Source organism: Symphalangus syndactylus, chromosome 3 (genome assembly GCF_028878055.3).
Source record: "Symphalangus syndactylus isolate Jambi chromosome 3, NHGRI_mSymSyn1-v2.1_pri, whole genome shotgun sequence".
Classification (NCBI taxonomy): domain Eukaryota; kingdom Metazoa; phylum Chordata; class Mammalia; order Primates; family Hylobatidae; genus Symphalangus; species Symphalangus syndactylus.
The window spans coordinates 15,821,324-15,844,597 of record NC_072425.2 but is presented as its reverse complement, the minus strand read 5'-3'; the positions used below and the strand labels follow the sequence as shown (position 1 = coordinate 15,844,597).

The 23,274-nt window shown below is 44.4% G+C and overlaps 1 protein-coding gene across 2 annotated transcripts in view; it reads left to right on the top strand.

The window, feature by feature from the left end:
- NUP188 (nucleoporin 188) overlaps positions 1–23,274 on the top strand; it is a 64,501-nt gene that overhangs the window by 19,784 nt on the left and 21,443 nt on the right. For both annotated transcript variants that reach the window (XM_055270767.2, XM_063635762.1), the window contains 13 exons: positions 4,590–4,801; positions 5,487–5,601; positions 6,844–7,044; positions 9,338–9,427; positions 15,436–15,501; positions 16,779–16,898; positions 17,438–17,564; positions 18,738–18,890; positions 19,090–19,216; positions 19,452–19,539; positions 19,633–19,709; positions 21,065–21,179; positions 23,014–23,134. In XM_055270767.2, the coding sequence (XP_055126742.1) occupies positions 4,590–4,801; positions 5,487–5,601; positions 6,844–7,044; positions 9,338–9,427; positions 15,436–15,501; positions 16,779–16,898; positions 17,438–17,564; positions 18,738–18,890; positions 19,090–19,216; positions 19,452–19,539; positions 19,633–19,709; positions 21,065–21,179; positions 23,014–23,134 (1,612 nt within the window). The remainder of the gene's footprint in view (positions 1–4,589; positions 4,802–5,486; positions 5,602–6,843; positions 7,045–9,337; positions 9,428–15,435; positions 15,502–16,778; positions 16,899–17,437; positions 17,565–18,737; positions 18,891–19,089; positions 19,217–19,451; positions 19,540–19,632; positions 19,710–21,064; positions 21,180–23,013; positions 23,135–23,274) is intronic.

The window sequence follows — 23,274 nt, the reverse complement described above, 5'->3', positions numbered from 1 at the left end:
CTTCAGTCAAGTGTCCACATTTTTATCCTATTGTTTTTTGTGGCTGTTTGTCTTATCAAATTGTCAGAGTTCTTTATATACAGTATTGTAAATATAAGCTATTTACCAGATAGATGTTTTACAACTTTTTTCTTCCACCTAGTGGTTTGTCTTTTCCCACCTTAATTCTCTCTTTTTTTTTTTTTTGAGACAGGGTTTCGGTTTGTCACTCAGACTGGAATCCAATGGTGGGAACATGGTTCACTGCAGCCTTGACCTCCCTGACTCAAGTGACCCTCCTGCCACAGCCCCACAAGTAGGTGGGACTACAGGCGGGTACCACCATACCTGGCTAATTTTTGAATTTTTTTTTTTTTTTTTTTTTTGGTAGAGATGGTTTTGCCATGTTGCCCAGGCTGGTCTTAAGCTCCTGAGCTCAAATGATTTATCTGCCTTGGCGCCTCCCAAAGTGCTGAGATTACAGGCATGAGCCACTGCTCCTAGACTGTATCTTTCCAAGAGCCAACATTTTAATTTTAATTTTTTTTTTTTTTTGAGACACTCTCACTCTGTCACCCAGGCTGGAGTGCAGTGGCACGATCTTGGCTAAGTGCAATCTCTGCCTCCCGGGTTCAAGGGATTCTCCTGCCTCCAGCCTCCCGAGTAGCTGGGATTACAGGCATGTGCCACCACGCCTGCCTAATTTTTGTTATTTTTAGTAGAGATGGGGTTTCGCCATGTTGGCCAGGCTAGTCTCACTCCTGACCTCAGGTCATCCACCTGCCTCAGCCTCCCAGAGTGCTAGGTTTACAGGCATGAGCCTCCTCACCCGGCCAAAGTTTTAAGTTTTGATAAATGTTTTTGTCAGTTTTGTCTATTATGGCTCTTGCCTTTTGGAGCTTGTCCTTAAATGTTTGATAGAATTTACCAGTGAAGCCATCTGGGCCTGGAGTTTTCTTTGTGGGAGGGTTTTTAATTCTTTTATTTATTGATTAAAATTTTTTGATCTCTTTTTAAAATTTTCATCAAGTTTCTAACAAAGTTTTAAATACTGAATTGTTTTCCTTGATTGATACAGAGCTATTCAAGTTTCCTGTTTCTATTTGGGACAGTTTTGGTAATTTGTGTCTTTTAAGGAATTTGCTCATTTCATTTCACTGGTGAAATGTATTTATATAAGGCTGTTCATATTATTTTCTTATGCTTTTACTCTCTTTAGAGTCTAATGCTGTGCCCTTACTCATTTCTGATAATGGTAGTTTTTGTCTTCAATTTTCTTTATTAAAAAAAATTTTTTATTTGAGACAGAGTCTCACTCTGTAGTCCAAACTGGAGTGCAGTGGTGCATTCTTGGCTCACTGCAACCTCCACCTCCAGGGCTCAAGTGATTCTTGTGCCTCAGCATCCCGAGTAGATGGGAGTACAGGCGTGCACTATTAAGCTCAGCTAATTTTCTGTATTTTAGTAGAGACGGGGTTTCACCATGTTGCCCAGGGTGGTCTCGAACTCCTGAGCTCAGGTGATCCACCCCCCTCAGCCTCCCAAAGTGCTGGGATTATAGACGTGAGCCACCACGTCCCGCCAGTTTTCTTTATTGTAATGTCTGTTTTATATTTAATTGATTTCTGTTCTGTAACTTTTTTTTTTTTTTTTTTTTTTTAATTTTCACTCTTGTTGCCCAGGCTGGAGTGCAATGGTGTGATCTTGGCTCACTGCAACCTCTGCCTCCCGGGTTCAAATGATTCTCCTGCCTCAGCCTCCCAAGTAGCTGGGATTACAGGCGCCCACCACCATGCCCAGCTATTTTTTGTATTTTTAGTAGAGTTGGGGTCTCACCATGTTGGCCAGGCTGGTCTGGAACTCCTAACCTCATGTTCTGCCCTCCTCGGCCTCCCGAAGTGCTGGGATTACAGGCGTGAGCCACTGCGCCCGGCCTCTCTCTTTTTTTAAAATCGATTTCTACCTCCGTGTGTATGTGTGCCTGTGTGTGTGTGTGTGTGTGTGTGTGTGCACCCAGCCTTGTTCTTTATATATATATATATTTTCTCCCTTTTTTTTTTTTTTTTTTGAGACGGAGTCTCGCTCTGTCACCCAGGCTGGAGTGCAGTGGCGCGATCTCGGCTCACTGCAAGCTCCGCCCCCTGGGGTTCACGCCATTCTCCTGCCTCAGCCTCCCGAGTAGCTGGGACTACAGGCGCCCGCCACCACGCCCGGCTGATTTTTTGTATTTTTAGTAGAGACGGGGTTTCACCATGTTAGCCAGGATGGTCTGGATCTCCTGACCTTGTGATCCGCCCGCCTCGGCCTCCCAAAGTGCTGGGATTACAAGCGTGAGCCACCGCGCCCGGCCTTATTTTCTCCCTTTTTAATGGATTTCTGTCTCTGTCTCTCTCTGTGTCTGTGTGTGTGTGTTTGTGTGTGTGTATGTGTCGGAAGTCTCACTGTCGCACAGAGTGAGACTCTCTGGATTTAATGTCCAAATATTGGATGTTTTTCGTAAATATCTGGGTTTTTTTTTTGAGACAGGTTCTTTCTCTGTTGCCCAGGCTGGAGTTTAGTGGCACAATCACAGCTCACTGCAGCCTTGACCTCCTGGGCACAGGTAATCCTCCTGCCTCAGCCTCCCAACTAGCTAGGACTACAAGATGCTGCAGGTTTTGCCATGTTGCCCAGGCTAGTCTTGGACTCTCGGGCTTAAGGGATCTGACCACCTTGGCCTCCCAAAGTGCTGGGATTACAGGTGTGAAGTACTATACCAGATGAAACATCTTATTGTTCCCAATATTTTTATTTGATTCTGTTATCAGAGAACACATTCTTTGTCATTTTAGTCTCTAAAATTTACTGTCTCATGTTTTATGGCCTACCTTATGATCTTTCTTGGTGATTGTACCTGTACACCTGGAAAGAATGTCTAGTTGTTTTTTCAGTTGAATAGTATGAGTTTATTAGCATGGGATTGGTAATAACCTAAATGCTCATCCATCCAAGTGAGCAGGTAAAATCAATGATGGCATTTATGTGCAGTGGAATACTATGTAGTATTAAAAATATTGAGTGTATTGGTTGAATAATCTATGGCATATCCGCATAATGAATTATGATGCAAATAAAAGGATTTAAAATAGGGAGGTTTTTTTTTGTGTGTGTGACAGAGTCTCACTGTGTCACCCAGGCTGGCGTACAGGGGCATGATCGTAGCCTACTGCAGCCTCAACCTCCGCAGCTCAAGTGACTCTCCAGTGTAGCTGGGACTACAGGCATGCACCCCTATGCCTGGCTCATTTTTAAAAACTTTTTCTAGAGATGGAGTCTCACTGTGTTTCCCAGACTAGTCTTGAACTCCAGGCCTCAAACAGTCCTCCCACTTTGGCCTCCCAAAGTATTCAAGTATTAGGCTTATAGACGTGAGCCACCCTGCTAGTCTAGAAAATTTTTACTATACCTTTATAAGAGATAATTTTTAAGATACATTGTTGCAGCTGGGTGTGTGGTGGCTCAGGCCTGTAATCCTACCACTTTGTGAGGTGAAGGTGGGAAGATTGAGCCCAGGAATTCAAGACCAGCCCTGGCAACATAGCAAGACCTTGCTTCTACAAAAAATTTTAAAAATTGGCTGGGCGCGGTGGCTCACGCCTGTAATCCCAGCACTTCGGGAGGCCAAGGTGGGCGGATCACCTGAGGTCAGGAGTTCGAAACCAGTCTGGCCAATATGGTGAAACCCTATCTCTACTAAAAAGAAAAAAATCAGCCAGGCATGGTGGCAGGCGCCTGTAATCCCAGCTACTTGGGAGGCCGAGGCAGGAGAATTGCCTGAACCTGAGAGGTGGAAGTTGCAGTGAGCCAAGATCGTGCCATTGCACTCCAGCCTAGGGGATAACAGCGAGACTTCGTCTCAAAAAAAAAAAAAAAATTAAAAGAATTAGCCAGACATGGTGCTAACCTGTAGTTCCAGCTACTTGGGTGGCTGAGGCAGGAGGATTGCTTGAGCCCGGTTGGTCAAAGCCGCAGTGAGCTGTGATCATACCAGTGCACTCTGGGTAACAGAGCAACACCCTCTCTCAAAAGAAAAGATATATTGGTTGGCTGGGCACAGTGGTTTACGCCTATAATCCCAGTGCTTTGGCCTCCCAGGAGGATTGATTGAGGCTGGGAGTTCAAAACCAGCCTGTGCAACATAGCAAGACCCTTTCTCTTCCAAAAACTTAAAAAAAGAAAAAATGAGCCAGGCGTTTTTGTGCTGACTTTTAGTGCTAACTACTCGAGAGGGTCAGGTGAGAGGGCAGCTGCCATGAGCTATAATTGTACCGCTGCACTCCAGCCTGGGTGATAGAGTCAGACCCTGTCTCTTAAAAAAAAAGCAAAAAATCTGTCTCTTAAAAAAAAAAATTAAATACGGGCCAGGTGCAGTGGCTTGCGCCTGTAGTCTCAGCTATTTAGGAGGCTGAGGTAGGAGGATCAGTTACGTGTAGGAGTTTGAGCAGCCATAATCTGCCACTGCACTGTATCCTGGGTGACAGATTGAGACCCTTTCTTTAAAAAATGTTTTTTAATTACTGTTTTTAATTTCATGTTATTTCTCTCCCATTTTGTTTTCATTGGTTGTACAGACAGAGCGCCAAGTGTCTCGCTGGTTTGTTCAGTGCCTTCGGGAACAGTCCATGCTGCTAGAAATTATTTTCCTTTATTATGCATACTTTGAGATGGCACCCAGTGACTTACTTGTATTAACCAAGATGTTTAAAGAGCAAGGATTTGGTAGTAGGCAGACCAATAGGCACCTGGTGGATGAGACTATGGATCCTTTTGTAGATCGGATTGGGTAAGTCAGTGAATTGAACATCATGGAACTTGCAGTGTTTAGAGCATTGATAGTATAGTGGTATGTAAGCAGGTGGGGGGTAGGTGTACTTTTCACTTAACGGGTGGGGAAATGGATAGGTCTACTGCCACGTTCCCTTTCATGCAGGGAGTAAAGACTGGGATTGAGAGAGGACTCTCAAATGAGTATTGTAATCTGCTTTTTTACTTACTGTCTTCATTTAAGGGGTTCATCCATTCATTCAACAAAAATTCGTTGAACAACTATTGTAGGCCAAGCACTATGCAAATGCTAACAAGATAGTGATAAATAAGGCATATATGCTCACTATTCTCTTTCAGGTGATAGTCTATGGACTTTAAATTTCTTGTTTTTTCTATATTTATGACCATGGTTATATCCACAATTGGGGGCCTGGTCACTCTGTGAGCAAAGATATATGCCAGTTAATTTTGTGTGCGTGTGGTATAGATGGGGTGTCACTTTGTTGTCCAAGATAGTCTTGAACTCCTGGCCTCAAGTGATCCTCCCACCTCTGCCTCTCAAAGTGTTAGGATTATAGGCATTAGCCACTATGCCTGACCCAATAGGTTTTTTTGATATCGCAGTGTCTTATATCTCACCTTTGTCTCTAGTGAGTTTCAGAACGGGATATATAACATAGTGATATTATTTTTCTTTCTAGCTACTTCAGTGCCCTCATCCTGGTGGAGGGCATGGATATTGAGTCCTTGCATAAGTGTGCTTTGGATGACAGAAGAGAACTGCATCAGTTTGCACAGGATGGGCTTATTTGTCAGGTGAACTTGGAATAGCCTCTTTTTTTTCAGAGGGTTTATAAGTTAGTAGTAGCTTTCAATTATTGAACTGCTGCATAAAATTTTCAGTGTTGTGGAACTCTACATTGTTCAGTGATGTGGAGGTTCTGCAATGTTTTTGTTTTGTTTTGTTTTTTTGAGACGAAATCTTGCTCTGTCACCATGCTGGAATACAGTGGCGCCGTCTTGGCTCTTTGCAACTTCCACCTCCTGGGTTCAAGTGATTCTCCTGCCTCAGCCTCCCAAGTAGCTGGGATCACAGCTCATTTTTGTATTTTTAGTAGGGACTGGGTTTCACCATTTTGGCCAAGAGGTCTTGATCTCCTGACTTCGTGATCCTCCCGCCTAAGCCTCCCAAAGTACTGGGACTACAGGTGTGAGCCACCATGTCCAGTCTGTTTTGTTTTTTTGAGACAGAGTCTTGCTCTATCACCCAGGCTGGAGTGCAGTGGTGCCGTCTCGGCTCACTGCAACCTCCACCTCCTGGGTTCAAGCGATTCTCATGCCTTAGCCTCTGGAATAGCTGGGATTACAGGCACACGCCACCACGCACGGTTAATTTTTATATTTTTAGTAGAGATGGGGTTTCACTATGTTGGCCAGGCTAGTCTTGAACCCCTGACCTCAAGTGATCCACCTGCCTCAGCCTCCCAAAGTGCTGGAATTACAGGCTTGAGCCACCGTGCCTGGCCTCTACAATGTTAAACAGTTGATTAGACCTGGAGGAAATCTCAGATTCGTCTGTCATCTATACCAAGGTGATAATTGAGTCTGTGAGAGTGATTCATTCATGGAGATGGTACAAGGACAAAAGAGGCCCAAGGAGAAAACCCTGGGGATTGACTGCATTTAGGGAGCCTGTGAAAGAAGAGGAAAGGGGAAAAACATTGAGATGAGATGGTTAGGAAGATAGAAAATGAAGATAGAACGTAGAAAGTTTGAGAAGGATCAGGATAAAATTTCTAAAGAGTGTCTATATTAACATGCATTTTATAATCCTAAGACTACATAAAATTAGTAGACAAATTTTGTGGGTAAGAGGAAGAGTAATTGTAATTGAGGGGTTTATTACTGAGGTGGCTGGGGGTTTGAGAAGAGTGAAATATCAGAATGAGGAGTGAGGCCACTCTTTATGGCTTGCTTATTGAACATGATGAAGAATCTGGTTGAGGGATATTGACACTTTCTGTTCGGAGATGTAGATGTGTTTTCTTCTCTCACTAGGATATGGACTGTTTAATGTTGACCTTTGGGGACATTCCACATCATGCCCCAGTGCTTTTGGCCTGGGCTCTCCTCCGTCACACTCTGAACCCAGAAGAGACAAGCAGTGTGGTCCGGAAGATAGGTGGCACAGCCATCCAGCTGAATGTGTTTCAGTACTTGACCCGATTGCTCCAGTCACTTGCCAGTGGGGGAAATGATGTGAGTTTAAGGCTCTGGGCGGTGAGCATGGGAGTGAGCCGGCAGAAGCATTATAATAATGTAGTAGTTATAATGGTGGTGTGGATAATGGGATCATGTTGTAACTAACCTTTTGAGAACATTTAGACATCATCAGACATTATTTATAATGTTTATGAACATTATCTTATTGAATCCTTATAACACTTCTTCATGTTAAAGATTATCATTCTGTTTTATACATTAGGAAATCGAGACTCAGAGAGATGTAATTTGCCCAAAGCAACAAAAATGCCAGTAAATGGTAGATACGGTTTGAACTCTTTGCCAGTAAAGTATATCTTAAGAAGATAGCTTTGGCCATATTGACTGGAGAAGTCACTTCCAGGAGACTTAATCAACTGTAACAAGATGAATTAGAAATTCTCTTCAGTCTTATGTTGGGGTTTGAGTGGCATGGTTTAGAGAGCTTGTTTGTTTGTTTGTTTATTTTTGAGACAGTCTTGCTCTGTCACCCAGGCTGGAGTGCAGTGGCACGATCTTGGCTCACTGCAACCTCCACCTCCCAAGTTCAAGCGATTCTTCTGCCTCAGCCTCCCAAGTAGCTGGGACTACGGGTGCCTGCCACAACGCCCAGCTAATTTTTTGTATTTTTAGTAGAGATGGGGTTTTACCATCTTGGCCAAGCTAGTCTTGAACTCCTGACCTCATGATCCACCCGCCTCAGCCTCCCAAAGTGCTGGGATTACAGGCGTGAGCCACCGTGCCCAGCTAGTGAGCTCATTTTGACGTGGTAAAATGAAACCTCAGGTTCAGCAATTATTTTTTCTTTTCCTTTTTCTTTTTTTTTTTGAGACTGAGTCTTGCTCTATTGCCCAGGCTGGAGTGCAGTGGAATGATCTCAGCTCACTGCAACCTCTGCCTCCCGGGTTCAAGCGATTCTCGTGCCTCAGCCTCCCAAGTAGCTGGGATTACAGGCACCTGCCATCATGCCCGGCTGTTTTTTGTATTTTTAGTAGGGCCAGGGTTTCACCATGTTGGCCAGGCTGGTCTCGAACTCCTGATCTCAAGTGATCTGACCACCTCGGCCTCCCAAAGTTCTGGGATTACTGTTTTTTGTATTTTTAGTAGGGCCAGGGTTTCACCATGTTGGCCAGGCTGGTCTCGAACTCCTGATCTCAAGTGATCTGACCACCTCGGCCTTCCAAAGTTCTGGGATTACAGGTGTGAGCCACCGTGCCCGGCCAAATCGCAGTTATACTCCTTGGTTGGTATACATTTGCCCAAAGGAGTTGAAAACATACCCACACAAATACATACACACAGACCTTTATAGCAGCTTCATTCGTAATTACTAAAACTCGAAAGCAACTAAAAGGTCCTTCAGTAAGTAGAACTAAACTGTTGTACATCTAGATGATGGAATATTTACATACTGCTAAATGAGCCATCAAACCATGAAAAGACATGGAGAAAACATTAAATGCATATTAGTAAATGAAGCCAATATAAAAAGGCTTCATAGTATATGATTCCAACTACATGACATTCTGGAGAAGGCAAAACCTTGGAGATGTTAAAGAGAATAGTGGGTTGCCAACGGTCTGGTGGAGCAGGAGGTCTGAATTAGGTAGAACACGGAGGATTTTTAGGGCAGTGAAGCTATTCCATGTGATACTACAATGGTGGATACATGTCATACTTGTCCAAAAATCCATACAATGTACAACACAAGATGACCCTTAGTGTAAACTGTGGACTTTGGGTGATAATAATAATGCCAATTTAAGTTATTCAGTTGTAACAATTGTACTGTTTTGGTGGGATGCTATTTATGTGTGGAGGCAGAGGATATATGGGGAATCCTTTTCTGCTCAGTTTTGCTATGAACCTAAAACTGCTCTACAAAACAAAGCCTATTTAAAAGGAAGAAAACTCAGCCAGCAGGCCCTACCTGTTGTCACTGGTTGGCTTATCTTGGTGGCCGTTCAGGTGCTATATCAATTCCCATTACCACATGCAGACTGTTTACTGTAGGCTGGATATGGTTTTCTTCTTCCTCACACAAACTTTGATGACTTTGGCAATAATTCCCTTCTGATTTTATTCTTGACTTTGTTGTAATATTTGTGGTTCCTGCTTTCTCTTTTCTCCCTTTGTCTTCCTGATCTTGTAACTAAATTAGGAAAATTATGAAGCTTCAGATTTCCTTCCCATTTGTTTACAAAGAATATATGAATGCGATAGGATTATGCTGAACCTGGGGAAGAGTTGTATCACTCAGAATGATTCACTGACTCCTTTGTCATTCCAGTGCACCACCAGCACTGCATGCATGTGTGTCTATGGACTGCTCTCTTTCGTTCTGACCTCGTTGGAGCTGCACACACTGGGCAATCAGCAGGTCAGTGTCTGGCTTTCATGAAGCTGTCTCTACTGCCCAGCTTTGCAATCAAGTCCCAAAAATATACCCCCATTGGATCTGATACTATTTACCTCATGTGTTAATTTGTTTACTGGTGTTCATTTTTATTTGCTTTTTTCTTTTTTTTTTTTTGAGATGGAGTCCTGCTCTGTGGCCCAGGCTGGAGTGTGGTGGCGCGATCTCGGCTCACTGCAGTGTCCGCCTCCTGGGTTCAAGCGATTCTCCTGTCTCAGTCTCCTAAGTAGCTGGAATTACAGGTGTCCGCCACCTCGCCCAGTTAATTTCTGTATTTTTGGTAGAGACGGGCTTTCGCCATGTTGACCAGGCTGGTCTTAAACTCCTGACATCAGGCGATCCGCCTGCCTCGGCCCCCCAAAGTGCTGGGATAACAGGCGTGAGCCACTGCACCCGGCCTTGTCTTCATTTACTGTTATATAGGTGATAAATGTTAATTGTAGAAAAAACAGAAAATGCTGATAAAAAGAAAAAAGTATAGTCCTGTCACATAGATAACTTGATAACATTTTGATGTATTCCCTTCCATTTTCCAAATACGTATATACGTGAAAATATAGTAATTCTTCTCTAGAAATGGAACAACAATGGATATACTGTTTTTAAAATTTGTTTATTTATTTATTTATGCATTTATTTATTTTTTTTTTTTGAGGTGGAGTCTTGCTCTGTTGCCCAGGCTAGAGTGCAGTGACGCGATCTCGGCTCACTGCAACCTCCGCCTCCCGGGTTCAAGCGATTCTTCTGCCTCAGCCTCTTAAATAGCTGGGATTAGAGGTGTCTGCCACTGCGCCTGGCTAATTTTTGTATTTTTGGTAGAGACGGGGTTTCACCATCTTGGCCAGGCTGGTCTCAAACTCCTGACCTCATGATCCACCTGCCTTGGCCTCCCAAAGTGCTGGGATTACAGGTGTGAGCCACTGCGCTCAGCCCTGTTTATTTATTTTTTAAGAGACTGGGTCTCAGTATGTTGCCCAGGCTGGTCTCGAACTCAGGACTTTTGACCTCTGCTTCCCAAATGTATACCGTTTTGTAACCTCATTTTTTTACTCTGTAGTACATCTGTCCCAGACATTTGTTGATGCTGGTAAGTCTTCTGCAGTGGGTTTTTTTTTTGTTTTTTTTTTTTTGGTGAGACAGTGTCTCATTGTGTTGCCCAGGCTGGTCTTGAACTCCTGGGCTTAAGCTGTCCATCCCTGTCAGCCTCCCACAGTGCTGGGATTACAGGTGTGAGCTGTGGCACCTAGCCTAAAATGTTTTTTAAGATGAAACATTTCAAACTTATACCAGAGAAGACAAAATTACATATTGAACCCCATGAGCCCATCACCAGCTTCTACCAGTTGTCATCTCATGGATAATCCTTTTTCTGCCCCTTCCCTCCTTGATTATTTCAAAGCAAATGTCACATACTATTTAACTTAATCTACGAACATTTCAACAAAACTTAACATTACAACCATTATCACACAAAAGCCCCCCAGAAAACATTGTCTCTTTTTTTTTTTGGAGACAGGCTGGAGTTCAGAATACAGTGGCGCGATCTCGTCCCACTTCAACTTGCACCTGCTAGGCTTAGATGGTCCATTCACCTTAGCCTCCTGAGTAGCTGGGACTACAGGCGTGTGCCACCATGCTCAGCTAATTTTTGTGTTTTTCTTGTAGAGATGGAGTTTTGCCGTGTTGGCCAGGTTGGTCCTGAACTCCTGACCTCAGGTGATCCCACTGCCTCCGCCTCCCAGAGTGCTGGGATTACAAGTGTGAGCCACCATGCCTGGCCGAAGTTATTTTTCTTATGCTCGGTCCCATATTTGGCCTGTAACAGCTTTCTAAATCTGTTTGACACTACCCTTATATATTTTGATAGCTCTGTTGCTTTCTTTTCTTTTTTATTTTCTCTATTGCTTCCTTTTTAAATTTAATTAATTAATTTCTTTTTCTTTTCCTTGTTTTTTTTTTTTTTTTTTTTTTTTTTTGAGATGGAGTCTCGCCCTCGTCCAGGCTGGAGTGCAGTGGCATGATCTCGGCTCACTGCAAGCTCTGCCTCCCGAGTTCACGCCATTCTTCTGCCTCAGCCTCGCGAGTAGCTGGGACTATAGGCGCCCGCCACCAGGCCCGGCTAATTTGTTTGTATTTTTAGTAGAGATGGGGTTTCACCGTGTTAGCCAGGGTGGTCTCGATCTCCTGACCTCGTGATCCGCCCGCCTCAGCCTCCCAAAGTGCTGGGATTACAGGCGTGAGCCACCGTGCCTGGCCTTATTTATTTTTCTTTAAGACGGAGTCTCGCTTGTCGCCCAGACTGGAGAGTAAGTAGCATGATCTCCACTCACTTCAACGTCTGCCACCTGGGTTCAAGCAATTCTCCTGCCTCAGTCTCCTGAGTAGCTGGGTTTACAGATGTATGCCACCACGTCCGGCTAATTTTTGTATTTTTAGTAGAGACGGGGTTTTGCCATGTGGGCCAGGCTGGCCTCAAACTCCTGACCTCAAGTGATCCACCTGCCTCAGCCTCCCAAAGTGCTGGGATTACAGGCATTAGCCACTGCACCAGGCCTATGTTTATTTCTTATTGTTTTGAAACGGAGTCTCACTCTGTCACCCAGGCTGGAGTACAGTGGCGCGATTTCAGATCGCTGCAAACTCTGTCTCCTGGGTTCAAGTGATTTTCCTGCCTCATCCCCTTGAGTAGCTGGCGTTACAGGTGTGCGCCACCATGTCTGGCTAGTTTTTGTAATTTTAGTAGAGACAGCGTTTCCCCTTGTTGGCCAGGCTGATCTCAAACTCCTGACCTCAAGTGATCTGCCTGCCTCGGCCTGTCAAAGTGCTAGGATTATAGATGTGAGCCACTGTGCCTTGCCTCTTTTCTCTGTTGCTTTCTGGTACAAGATGTTACAGGATTATCTTGTAAGATTCTTGCGTCAGACCTGGAATCTGCTTATTCCAATAGCCTTGGTTATTTTTAGTGGGAAATGATATTTGATGAGTATCCTGAAAACTAAATCACTCTCTTCATTTTTAGTGACTAGTAACTTGTTTTGTAAATTGACTAACTTGGTGAAAATTAAAATTTTTATCATTAGAGAGAAATGAGTTTTGTTGAAAGACTCAATTTCTAGAGGCTGGGTGTAGTGGCTCACTCCTGTAATCCCAGCACTTTGGGAGACCAAAGAGGGCAGATCACCTGAGTTCAGGAGTCTGAGATTAGCCTGGCCAACATGGTGAAACCCCATCTTTACTAAAAATACAAAAATTAGCCGGACATGGTGGTGGGTGCCTGTAATCCTAGCTACTTGGGAGGCTGAGGCAGGAGAATTGCTTGAACCCGGGAGGCAGAGGTTGCAGTGAGCTGAGACTGTGACATTGCACTCCAGCCTGGGCAACAAGAGCGAAACTTTGTCTCAAAAAAAAGAAGACTCAGTTTCTGAAGGTCATGGGCATAGAACAAGGTTTGTGTACTTTGGGAGAATTCTGGTTACTTTTGACCCGACCTTACACCTAGAGGATTGGTATTAACATATTAGGGCCAGGCACTGTGGCCCACACCTGTAATCCGAGCACTTTGGGAGGCCAAGGCGGGTGGATCACCTGAGCTCAGTTCAGGACTAGCCTGGGCAACATGATGAAGCCCTGTCTCTACCAAAAATACAAAAAGTTAGCTGAGTGTGGTGGCACGCACCTGTAGTTCCAGCTACTCAGGAGGATGAGGTAGGATCACTTGCCTGGGAGACGCAGGTTTCAGTGTGCTGAGATGGTGTCACTGCACTCCAACCTGGGAGACGGAGTGAGACCCCATCTCAACAACAACAAAAAAAACATAGAGTTGCAGGAGTCCTGGTACTTGGATTTTTTTTTTTTTTTTTTTTTTTTTTTTAGGTGGAGTCTCGCTCTGTCACCCAGGCTGGAGTGCAGTGGCGCGATCTCGGCTCACTGCAGGCTCCGCCTCTCGTGTTCACGCCATTCTCCTGCCTCAGCCTCCCCAGCAGCAGGGACTACAGGCACCCGCTGCCACACCCAGCTAATTTTTATGTATTTTTAATAGAGACGGGGTTTCACCATGTTAGCCAGGATGGTCTCGATCTCCTGACCTCGTGATCTGCCTGCCTCGGCCTCCCAAAGTGTTGGCATTACAGGCATGAGCCACCGCACCCGGCCAGGTACTTGGATTTGAAAGAAGTCATTCAGTGAGCATTTATTAGATTCCCTGTGTACGCTAAGCTCTGTGCTAAGTGCAAAGGATAGAACAATTAAAGACATTGTTCTTGGCCAACAACAGTGGCTCATGTCTGTAATCCCAGCACTTTGGGAGGTCAAGGCAGGTGGGCCACCTGAGGTCAGGAGTTTGAGACCAGCTCAGCCAGCATGGTGAAACTAAAATGCAGAGATGAGCTGGGCGTGGTGGTGGGCGCCTATAATCCCAGTTACTCGGGATGCTGAGGCAGGAGAATAGTTTAAACCGGGGAGGCGGAGGTTGCAGTGAGCCGAGATTGTGCCATTACACTCCAGTCTGGATGAAAGACCGAAACTTTGTCTAAAAAAAAGAAAGACATTGTTTTTGCCCTCTAGGAGAGCAGTTTAGCCGAGCCTAGTAATAACTTACATTTATGTGGCATTTTTGAATTTACAGTCTACTTCCTCATACATCATCTCATTTAATCCTTATTTATAATCCTTATAATCCTACTCTGAAGCAGATATTACTGTCCCCATTTTACAGATAAAGCATTTCTGGTTCAGAGAGATGAATTTGTCTAACATCATACAGCAGACACAGCACACCCTGGACAGGATATAATCTTAATTTTTAAAGCCAGAGTTCTTGGCTAGGCATGGTGGTACACTCCTGTAACCCAGTGCTTTGGGAGGCGGAGGTGAGAAGATAACTTAAACCCAGGAGTTAAAGGCTGCAGTGAGCTATGGTGGTGCCACTGCACTCCAGTCTGGCCAACAGAGCAAGACCCTGTCTCTAAAAATGGATACATATCTACTTACATACATATATACAAAAATGGTAAAAAGAGGCTGGGCTCACTCCTGTAATCCCAATACTTTGGGAGGCCGAGGTGGACAGATCATGAGGTCAGGAGATTGAGACCATCCTGGCTAACACGGTGAAACCCCGTCTCTATTAAAAATACAAAAAATTAGCCGGGCGTGGTGGCAGGCACCTGTAGTCCCAGCTACTCAGGAGGCTGAGGCAGGAGAATGGTGTGAACCCGGGAGGCGGAGCTTGCAGTGAGCCAAGATCGCGCCACTACACTCCAGCCTGGGCGACAGAGTGAGACTCCATCTTCAAAAAAAAAAGTAAAAAGAAACAAACCCACTTACTCAGAATTCTTGCACTCTAGTCTGGGTGATAGAGCATGACCTTATCTTCTCTAAACATAAATAAATAAATCAGTCAACCAACCCATCCACCCTTAAGCAGTTTTTTTGTTTGTTTGTTTTTTGAGACAGAGCCTCACTTTGTTGCCCAGGCTAGAGTACAGTGGCATGATCTCGGCTCACTGCTACCTCCATTGCCTGGGTTCAAGTGATTCTCATGCCTCAGCCACCCAAGTAGCTGGGATTATAAGGTGTGCACCACCATGCCTGGCAAACTTTCGTATTTTTAGTAGACATGGGGTTTTACCATGTTGGCCAGGCTGGTCTTGAACTCCTGACCTCAAGTGATCTGCCGGCCTCGCCTCCCAAAGTGTTAGGATTATAGGGGTAGCCCCTGCACCCAGCCAACCAACCAATTCTTAACCAGTTCTTTCTGACTTTCTATATTAAGGTGTTTATTTGATTTTATTTGTTTTCAAGAAGAGGATTTACTATGTTGCCCAGGCTGCTCTGGAACTTCTGGATTGAAGTGGTCCTCCCACTTTAGTGTTTATTGGTGTTTTGGTGTTTTTATTTCAACAGAATACAATAATAAAGATAGACTGGTTCAGCTAGGGAAAATGATCCATTTTTCTTCCCTCCTCAAACAGGATATAATTGATACAGCATGTGAAGTCTTGGCCGACCCTTCTCTTCCGGAACTGTTCTGGGGGACAGTAAGTATGTCAGAGAGAGTCACTGCATAGCAAAAGAATTGTTCAAACACTTGTTTTCTTACAGGTTTTGTACTAAGCATTCATGTGTATTTTCTCATTTAATCTTTATAAAAATGTATGAAGTAGATACTATTACTGTCCCTCTTTTAATGTGATGACACATGACACTTAGAGATGTGAAGTGATTTGCACAAAGTCACACATAGAAAGAGGCAGCCAGAACCCAGTTCTGTTTGACTTGAGTCTGCAGCCCACGTTATTACCAGTGTGCTGTCTCCAACCCACCAGGTTTTTTTGTTTGTTTGTTTTGGTTTGGTTTTGTTTTTTTGAGATGGAGTCTTGCTCTGTTGCCCAGGCTGGAGTGCAATGGCGCGATCTCGGCTCACTGCAACCTCTGCCTCCCGGGTTCAAGCAGTCCTCCTGCCTCAGCCTCTCAAGTAGCTGGGATTACAGGCACCCGCCACCATGCCCGGCTAATTTTTTGTATTTCTAGTAGAGACGGGTTTTCACTATGTTGGCCAGGCTGGTCTCGATCTCCTGACCTCGTGATCTGCCTGCCTCAGCCTCCCAAAGTGCTGGGATTACAGGCGTGAGCCACTGAGCCCGGCCTTCCAACCCACCAGTTTTTTGTTTTCATATATGGCAGTATTTTAGACACCAGTGTTCCTGCAGCTCTTGAAAGTGCTTTTAGGAGATTGTAACCGTAGCCTATGAGTTGTCAGGGTATTGTAACTAGTTAGAGTGAGAATTTGGCTTTGAAAAGAACAATTTCTCACCAGTACTTGCCCTGAGCATTGACAACAGTCTCAAACCTCAAGATCCAACTGATGATCTACCTGTATATTTTACCCTCTTTTTTGTAAGATGCTGTCTGATGTTATAGAACCACAGTGCTCCTGGGAGAAGCTGGTATGAAACAGTATCTAGAGTGAGCATCTGTGGTTGCTGTGTGGTAGCCAACTGCTGAAATAGTTGGGTAATTTGCACTTTAGTGGAAACATGTAATGCACAGGTGAACAATACTGTCTTCCCATAGAAAGGATGGCTGGGAAGAGGTCACTGGATAGAATAGTAGTCTTTTTTTAGGTCCCTCACTAAATCAGTTGTCTTATATCCTTTTTCAGTGGAAATATGAAAGTCTTAAATTATTAAGGAGGGATGATATCTGTCTAAAAGGAAGGATTAATTCTAAATTTTCTTATGATTGCTGGGAAATTTGGAGAGATGTTAATTTGTGGATAATGTGAAGATCAGTGATTTGTCTCCTTCCACCACAGGAGCCAACTTCTGGCCTTGGGATCATTCTGGACAGTGTGTGTGGAATGTTTCCCCACCTCCTCTCCCCACTCCTGCAACTGCTCCGAGCCCTGGTATCAGGGAAGTCCACAGCCAAAAAGGTAAGTTGCTCAGTCAGATAAGTAAAGAGAATGGGAGATTCTTTATGGAGACTTTATTAGGAATCTTTTTTGCTTTCCACATTGCAGTTCTACTGCCATGACAAAAGTTAGTCTGAAGGTGAATGAAAGATACCAAAGATAGCACCTCAATTCTATAAAATTAAATAATCTTTTCATTAAGTACCTATTGTAGATACTGTGGGACTAAGACTAAGTATAAAGTTCCTTAATATCTAGTTGGAAGTTACTAGATATAAGAAATAAATAGCTAAGAGCCAGGTGGTACAGAGTAAATGTCATTTGAGCAATAAAGACCATACTGTTCGGGAGAGATAACTGCCCTTATGGAGTGATGGGGACTTGAGTTGAGTGTTAAAAGCCCAGTGAAGATTTGGCGAGGGGCGCAGAAGGCAGTTCCAAGAACAGTCACAGTGGTGGGATTGCAAGAAGTTTGAGAGTCTGGTTGAAAGAGCAGACTGTGGGACCTCCCCTTGCTTATCCTGGAGGGGAATGTGTGATGGTTTTTTCTGTTTTGGCAGGTGTATAGCTTCTTGGATAAGATGTCTTTCTACAATGAACTTTATAAACACAAGCCTAATGATGTGATCTCCCATGAGGATGGAACTCTTTGGCGGAGACAAACACCCAAACTCCTTTATCCCCTTGGTGAGATAAAGAGATCCCCCTTTTATGACAGCTTTTTTTTTTTTTTTTTTTTTGATGTCTTGCTCTGTCTACCCAAGCTGGAGTGCAGTGGCAAGATCATAGCTCACTGCAGCCTTAAACTCCTGGGCTCAAGTGATTCTCCCACCTTAGCCCCCCAAAGCACTGGGATTATAGACGTGAGCCAATGCATCCAGCCAGTTACACTCTGAGGCTCTTATCTGTTGCAAGTGCTCAAAGAGGAAAATATAGAAGGAATTGCCTCACTGTTTTAATCCTGGCATCATCACCATTGACTTCTCCAGTGATCTAGGCACTAGCAGTCCTATGAGGTATTGTTGGTATCATCATTTGAATGGAAAACTGTTCTTTGCATTCAAGTGATTTTTAGACATGTAGAAAGAGTCACTTGTCGGCCAGGTGTGGTGGCTCACGCCTGTAATCCCAACACTTTGGGATTACAGGCCAAGGTGGCGGATCACCTGAGGTCGGGAGTTCGAGATCAGCCTGACCAACATGGAGAAACCCCGTCTTACTAAAAATATAAAATTAGCCGGGCATGGTGGTGCATGCCTGTAATCCCAGCTACTTGGGAGGCTGAGGCAGGAGAATCGTTTGAACTTGGGAGGCGGAGGTTGCAGTGAGCTGAGATCACGCCATTGCACTCCAGCCTGTGCAACAAGAGCGAAACTCCATCTCAAAAAAAAAGACACTTGTCTACACGACAAGAACTTTTTTGGGTATTTTAGTTGAAAAAGCTGTAGGAATGTTAACTACTAAGAAGAGAGCCTGTGAATCCCAGAACTTTGGGAGGCCAAGACAGGCAGATCACTTGAGGCCAGGAGCTCGAGACCAGCCTGGCCAACATGGTAAAACCGCGTCTCTACTAAAAATACAAAAATTAGCTAGGAGTGGTGGTGCGCACCTGTAGTCCCAGCTACTTGGGAGGCCGAGGCACGAGAATCACTTGAACCCAGGAGGTGGAGGTTGCAGCGAGCCGAGATAGTGCCACTGCACTCCAGCCTGGGCAAGAGGGAGACTCTGTCTCAAAAAAAAAAAAAAGAGAGAATCTATGAGTTTGTGTATCTCTGTGTGTTTGAAATATTGATGTCTGGTAGAGGAGTTACATTTTTTATTTATCCTCAGATATTAGACTAATTTATCCTTCTTTCTTAGGGGGTCAAACCAACCTTCGCATACCTCAAGGCACTGTGGGCCAAGTAATGTTGGATGATAGGGCATACCTGGTACGCTGGGAATACTCCTATAGCAGCTGGACCCTCTTTACCTGCGAGATTGAAATGTTGCTTCATGTTGTTTCAACTGCAGGTAAGGTCAACTTTCGGAAACATCACTACGAGGAGGAAAAGTGGACGTGCTTGGAGGATTTAGAAAATAGAATATCTACATAAAATTTAGAACCATCAAGATTGTGATTTGTCTGATTTGTGTGTCTGGGTCTCAGAGACTGTTCAGTGATCTTAAAGGGGTTGTTTGCTGTGAGGTCACAAGCTGTCTTTCTTCTCAGATGTGATTCAGCACTGCCAGCGAGTCAAACCCATCATTGATCTCGTCCATAAGGTCATCAGTACAGACCTGTCGATAGCAGACTGTCTCCTGCCCATCACGTCTCGCATCTACATGCTGCTGCAGCGGTGAGTCTGTCTTGGCTGACCCTCAGCTGCCCAGTAGAGATCTCAGCACTTGTGCCCTCAGTTTGCAGGAACCTGGACACATACCCACTGGGTTAAAGTTCACGCATGTTCCTTGGTTTTCCTGTTTTTATATGTCTGCTGAGAGGAGTGACTGGGGAGAGAGAACTGGAAAAATTTGTGAGGGAACCAGTGTATTATTTGCTTTATTGAGTATAGTGTATTGTTTTCCAACCAGGTTAACGACAGTGATCTCCCCACCTGTGGATGTCATTGCTTCTTGTGTCAACTGCTTAACTGTTTTGGCTGCCCGCAATCCAGCAAAGGTAAGATGCCAGATCTTCCCAACAGCCAAAAATGTAGCACTTGGCACATGCTTGAAGATACGTGGGCATTTAACTCTTCCTTTTCTTTCTCAGGTCTGGACTGATCTTCGTCACACAGGTTTTTTACCATTTGTGGCCCATCCTGTCTCCAGCCTGAGTCAGATGATTAGGTGAGCCAGCTCCTAGGGTGGTGGGCCATACTCCCTAGTGAGAACCACATATGTCTCAGATCTAGCCTAGGTTTATTAATTTTATTTTTATGTATTTGTTTATTTTTTTGAGATGGAGTCTCACTCTGTTGCCCAGGCTGGAGTGCAGTGGTGCAGCCTCTGCCTCCCATGTTCAAGCAGTTGTTGTGTTTCAGCCTCCCGAGTAGCTTCGGATTATAGGCTTGAGCCACCATGCCTGGCTAATTTTTGTATTATTTATTTATTTAGTTAGTTACTTTTTTTTATTTTTTGAGATGTAGTTTCGCTCTATTGCCAAGGCCAGAGTGCAGTGGCACGATCTAAGCTCACTGCAGCCTCCGCCTCCCAGGTTCAAGCAATTCTCCCACCTCAGCCTCCCTAGTAGCCAGGATTACAGATGTGCGCCACCACGCCCGGCTAATTTTTTATATTTTTAATAGAGACGGGGTCTCACCATGTTGGCCAGACTGGTCTGGAACTCCTGGTCTCAAGTGATCTGCCCGCCTTAGCCTCTCAAATTGCTGGGATTATAGGTGTGAGCCACCACGCCCGGCCTGATTTTTTTTTTTTTTTTTTGAGATGGAGTTGCGCTCTTGTTGCCCCGGCTGGAGTGCAATGGCGTGATCTTGCCTCACCGCAACCTCTGCCTCCCAGGTTCAAGTGATTCTCCTGCCTCAGCCTCCCGAGTAGCTGGGATTACAGGCATTCACCACCACGCCCCGGTAATTTTGCATTTTTGGTAGAGATAGTGTTTCACCATGTTGGCCAGGCTGGTCTCGAACTCCTGACCTCAACTGATCCGCCCGCCTTGGCCTCCCAAAGTGCTGGGATTACAGACATGAGCCATGGTGCTCGGCCGAGAAGAAGAGAGATTTCTTATCCAACATCAATCACGTTAGTATGTGAGCATTTACTTTCCAGCCCAGAAAATCCAGAGGTTTCTAGATTCAGGGACTTGGTGTCCCGTTATTAAGCCACAATCACTCTGTACTTTTTCTCATTTCATGGGTTCTCGAGCTCAGCCAGTAGACCACTTACCAGTACACAGGCTCCATCTTACTACCTGAGCATTCTCGCCTTGCTCGCTCTTGACAAAATGTTTCCCTGATGTTCCTTTGATTTTTTTACTTCCAATCTCTTGAGGTTTTACATCAATAAAACATGTTCTTAATGTTTACCCTAGGTACAGAACTGTCTCGATTGGATTATTTCCATTGGAGAGCTTTTCTATTTTATGTTCAAGTCATCTAGACTATAACAAGAATGCTCTATGATTAGTTTCTTGAAACCTTGAAATTTCTCTGTCATTTTTTTTCTCTCTACTTCTCTTTTTCCAGTGCGGAAGGGATGAATGCTGGAGGGTACGGAAACCTCTTGATGAATAGTGAACAGCCTCAGGGCGAGTATGGAGTTACTATTGCCTTTCTGCGCTTGATCACCACCCTTGTCAAGGTACAGTCTGATTTTGTTCACAAAGGGCAGAAAAAGAAAAGGTCCAGTGTGGTCAGATGACTCTGAAATAGTTTCCCTGGCCCCTGGTGCTGTAATCTTCTTGTCTGTAGGCAGAATAGTCATCTTGAAGTTATAGTGACAACAGTTTCTATGTATTGAGTACCTACTATGTGCCAGTATATTCTCTATTAGGTGCTTAATGATGTGAATTTATTTAATAGTTGGAAGGTTTATGAAGTAGAATGGAAGAGGCCAAAAGGGTATTGCAGTGACTGTCAAGCTATTTTTTTTTTTTTTTTTTTTTTTGAGACGGAGTCTCGCTCTGTCGCCCAGGCTAGAGTGCAGTGGCGCAATCTCGGCTCACTGCAAGCTCCGCCTCCCGGGTTCACGCCATTCTCCTGCCTCAGCCTCTCCAAGTAGCTGGGACTACAGGCGCCCGCCACCACGCCCGGCTAATTTTTTGTATTTTTAGTAGAGACGGGGTTTCACCGTGGTCTCGATCTCCTGACCTCATGATCCACCCGCCTCGGCCTCCCAAAGTGCTGGGATTACAAGCGTGAGCCACCGCGCCCGGCCTGTCAAGCTATTTTGACAGTAACCCGGGATAATATATCCCAGTATATATACATGTGTGTTTATTCCTGAAGCAAAATTTCACGGTTTCACATTTATTCTTACCACACAAGTTGTACCCTGATATTTTCTATTCAGTCTCCTCCCTATTTAAGTGAATTTTGACCATAGACTGATCTCATAGTCTCCTAATGGGTTACAACTCGGTTTGAAAAATACTGACATAGAGCATAAATAATGACATATAGCATAAATTTTGGAGTCAGAATTAGGTTTACATTCAGGTTGACAGCTTACTAGCTGCATGACCTTGAGCAAGTAAAGAATATCTTAGAGTCTCTAAAATAGAATGCTATATGGTTTCTACCTCATGGGATTGAGAAGAGGGTCATGCATGAAAAAAACTATACTTCCTGCCTGCAGGAATCAATGAAAGCTTAAAAAGAAATGATTGTAGGCTGAGTGCAGTGGTTCATGCCTGTAATCCCAGCACTTTGAGAGGCTGAGGCGGATGGATTACCTGAGGTCAGGAGTTTGATTCCAGCCTGACCAACATGGTGAAACCTCATCTCTACTAAAAATACAAAAATTAGCTGGGTGTGGTGGTGGATGCCTGTAATCCCAGCTACTCAGGAGGCTGAGGCAGGAGAATTGCTTGAACTTGGGAGGCGGAGGTTGCAGCGAGTCGAGATCACGCCATTGTACTCCAGCCTAGGCGACAAGAGTGAAACTCCATCTCGGGGGCGAAGAAAAAGATTGCATATAGAGATAGGAATATAAATATAGATATTTATATATAACTAAAGAGTCCCCATTTTTAATAGAAGGATACTACAGTTAACAGATATCATTGGGTATCAGATTTTTGCATATCAGATCTCCTTTCTAGTATTTCAGTGATGGGATTGAGGTTAGGGATGGCTGGCAATCATGATAGTGAAGTGGCATTGTTCATCATCAGCAATCCTCTATCCTTTATGTTTAAGGTGCCTCCCTTCTGTCCAGATTTAGCCTGCATCTGTTTTCTTCATGTTGGTGCCTTTTGTGACATTCTGTTTCATCACTTTTTCTATACTAGAAAAGACCCACAACCTGGGCTCAACTATAAAGTAGGACTTTTGATGTTTCTTTTTTATCATTGATGACCAAGGTTTGCCTGGATTTCCTTTGGACCTATCTATGGTTTTGGAATTAAATCTCTAGGTAACTAAATGACTTCTCCTTAAATGTGCGGAAGCCCTCACTGCATGGTTTCTTGTAGGGGCAACTTGGTAGTACCCAGAGCCAAGGACTTGTACCCTGTGTAATGTTTGTGCTGAAGGAGATGCTTCCCAGCTACCATAAGTGGCGCTACAACTCTCATGGAGTGAGGGAACAGATTGGTAAGGACAGCATGGACAGGGAGGACCTGGCCTGGGCAGGGAAGACCTGGGGATTTCTGGCCTCCCTGGAGAGTTTTTTCTTTCCCTTTCTTGAGATAAGGGGTCATTACACAAGGCCACATCATTCCTCTGTCTTTTCT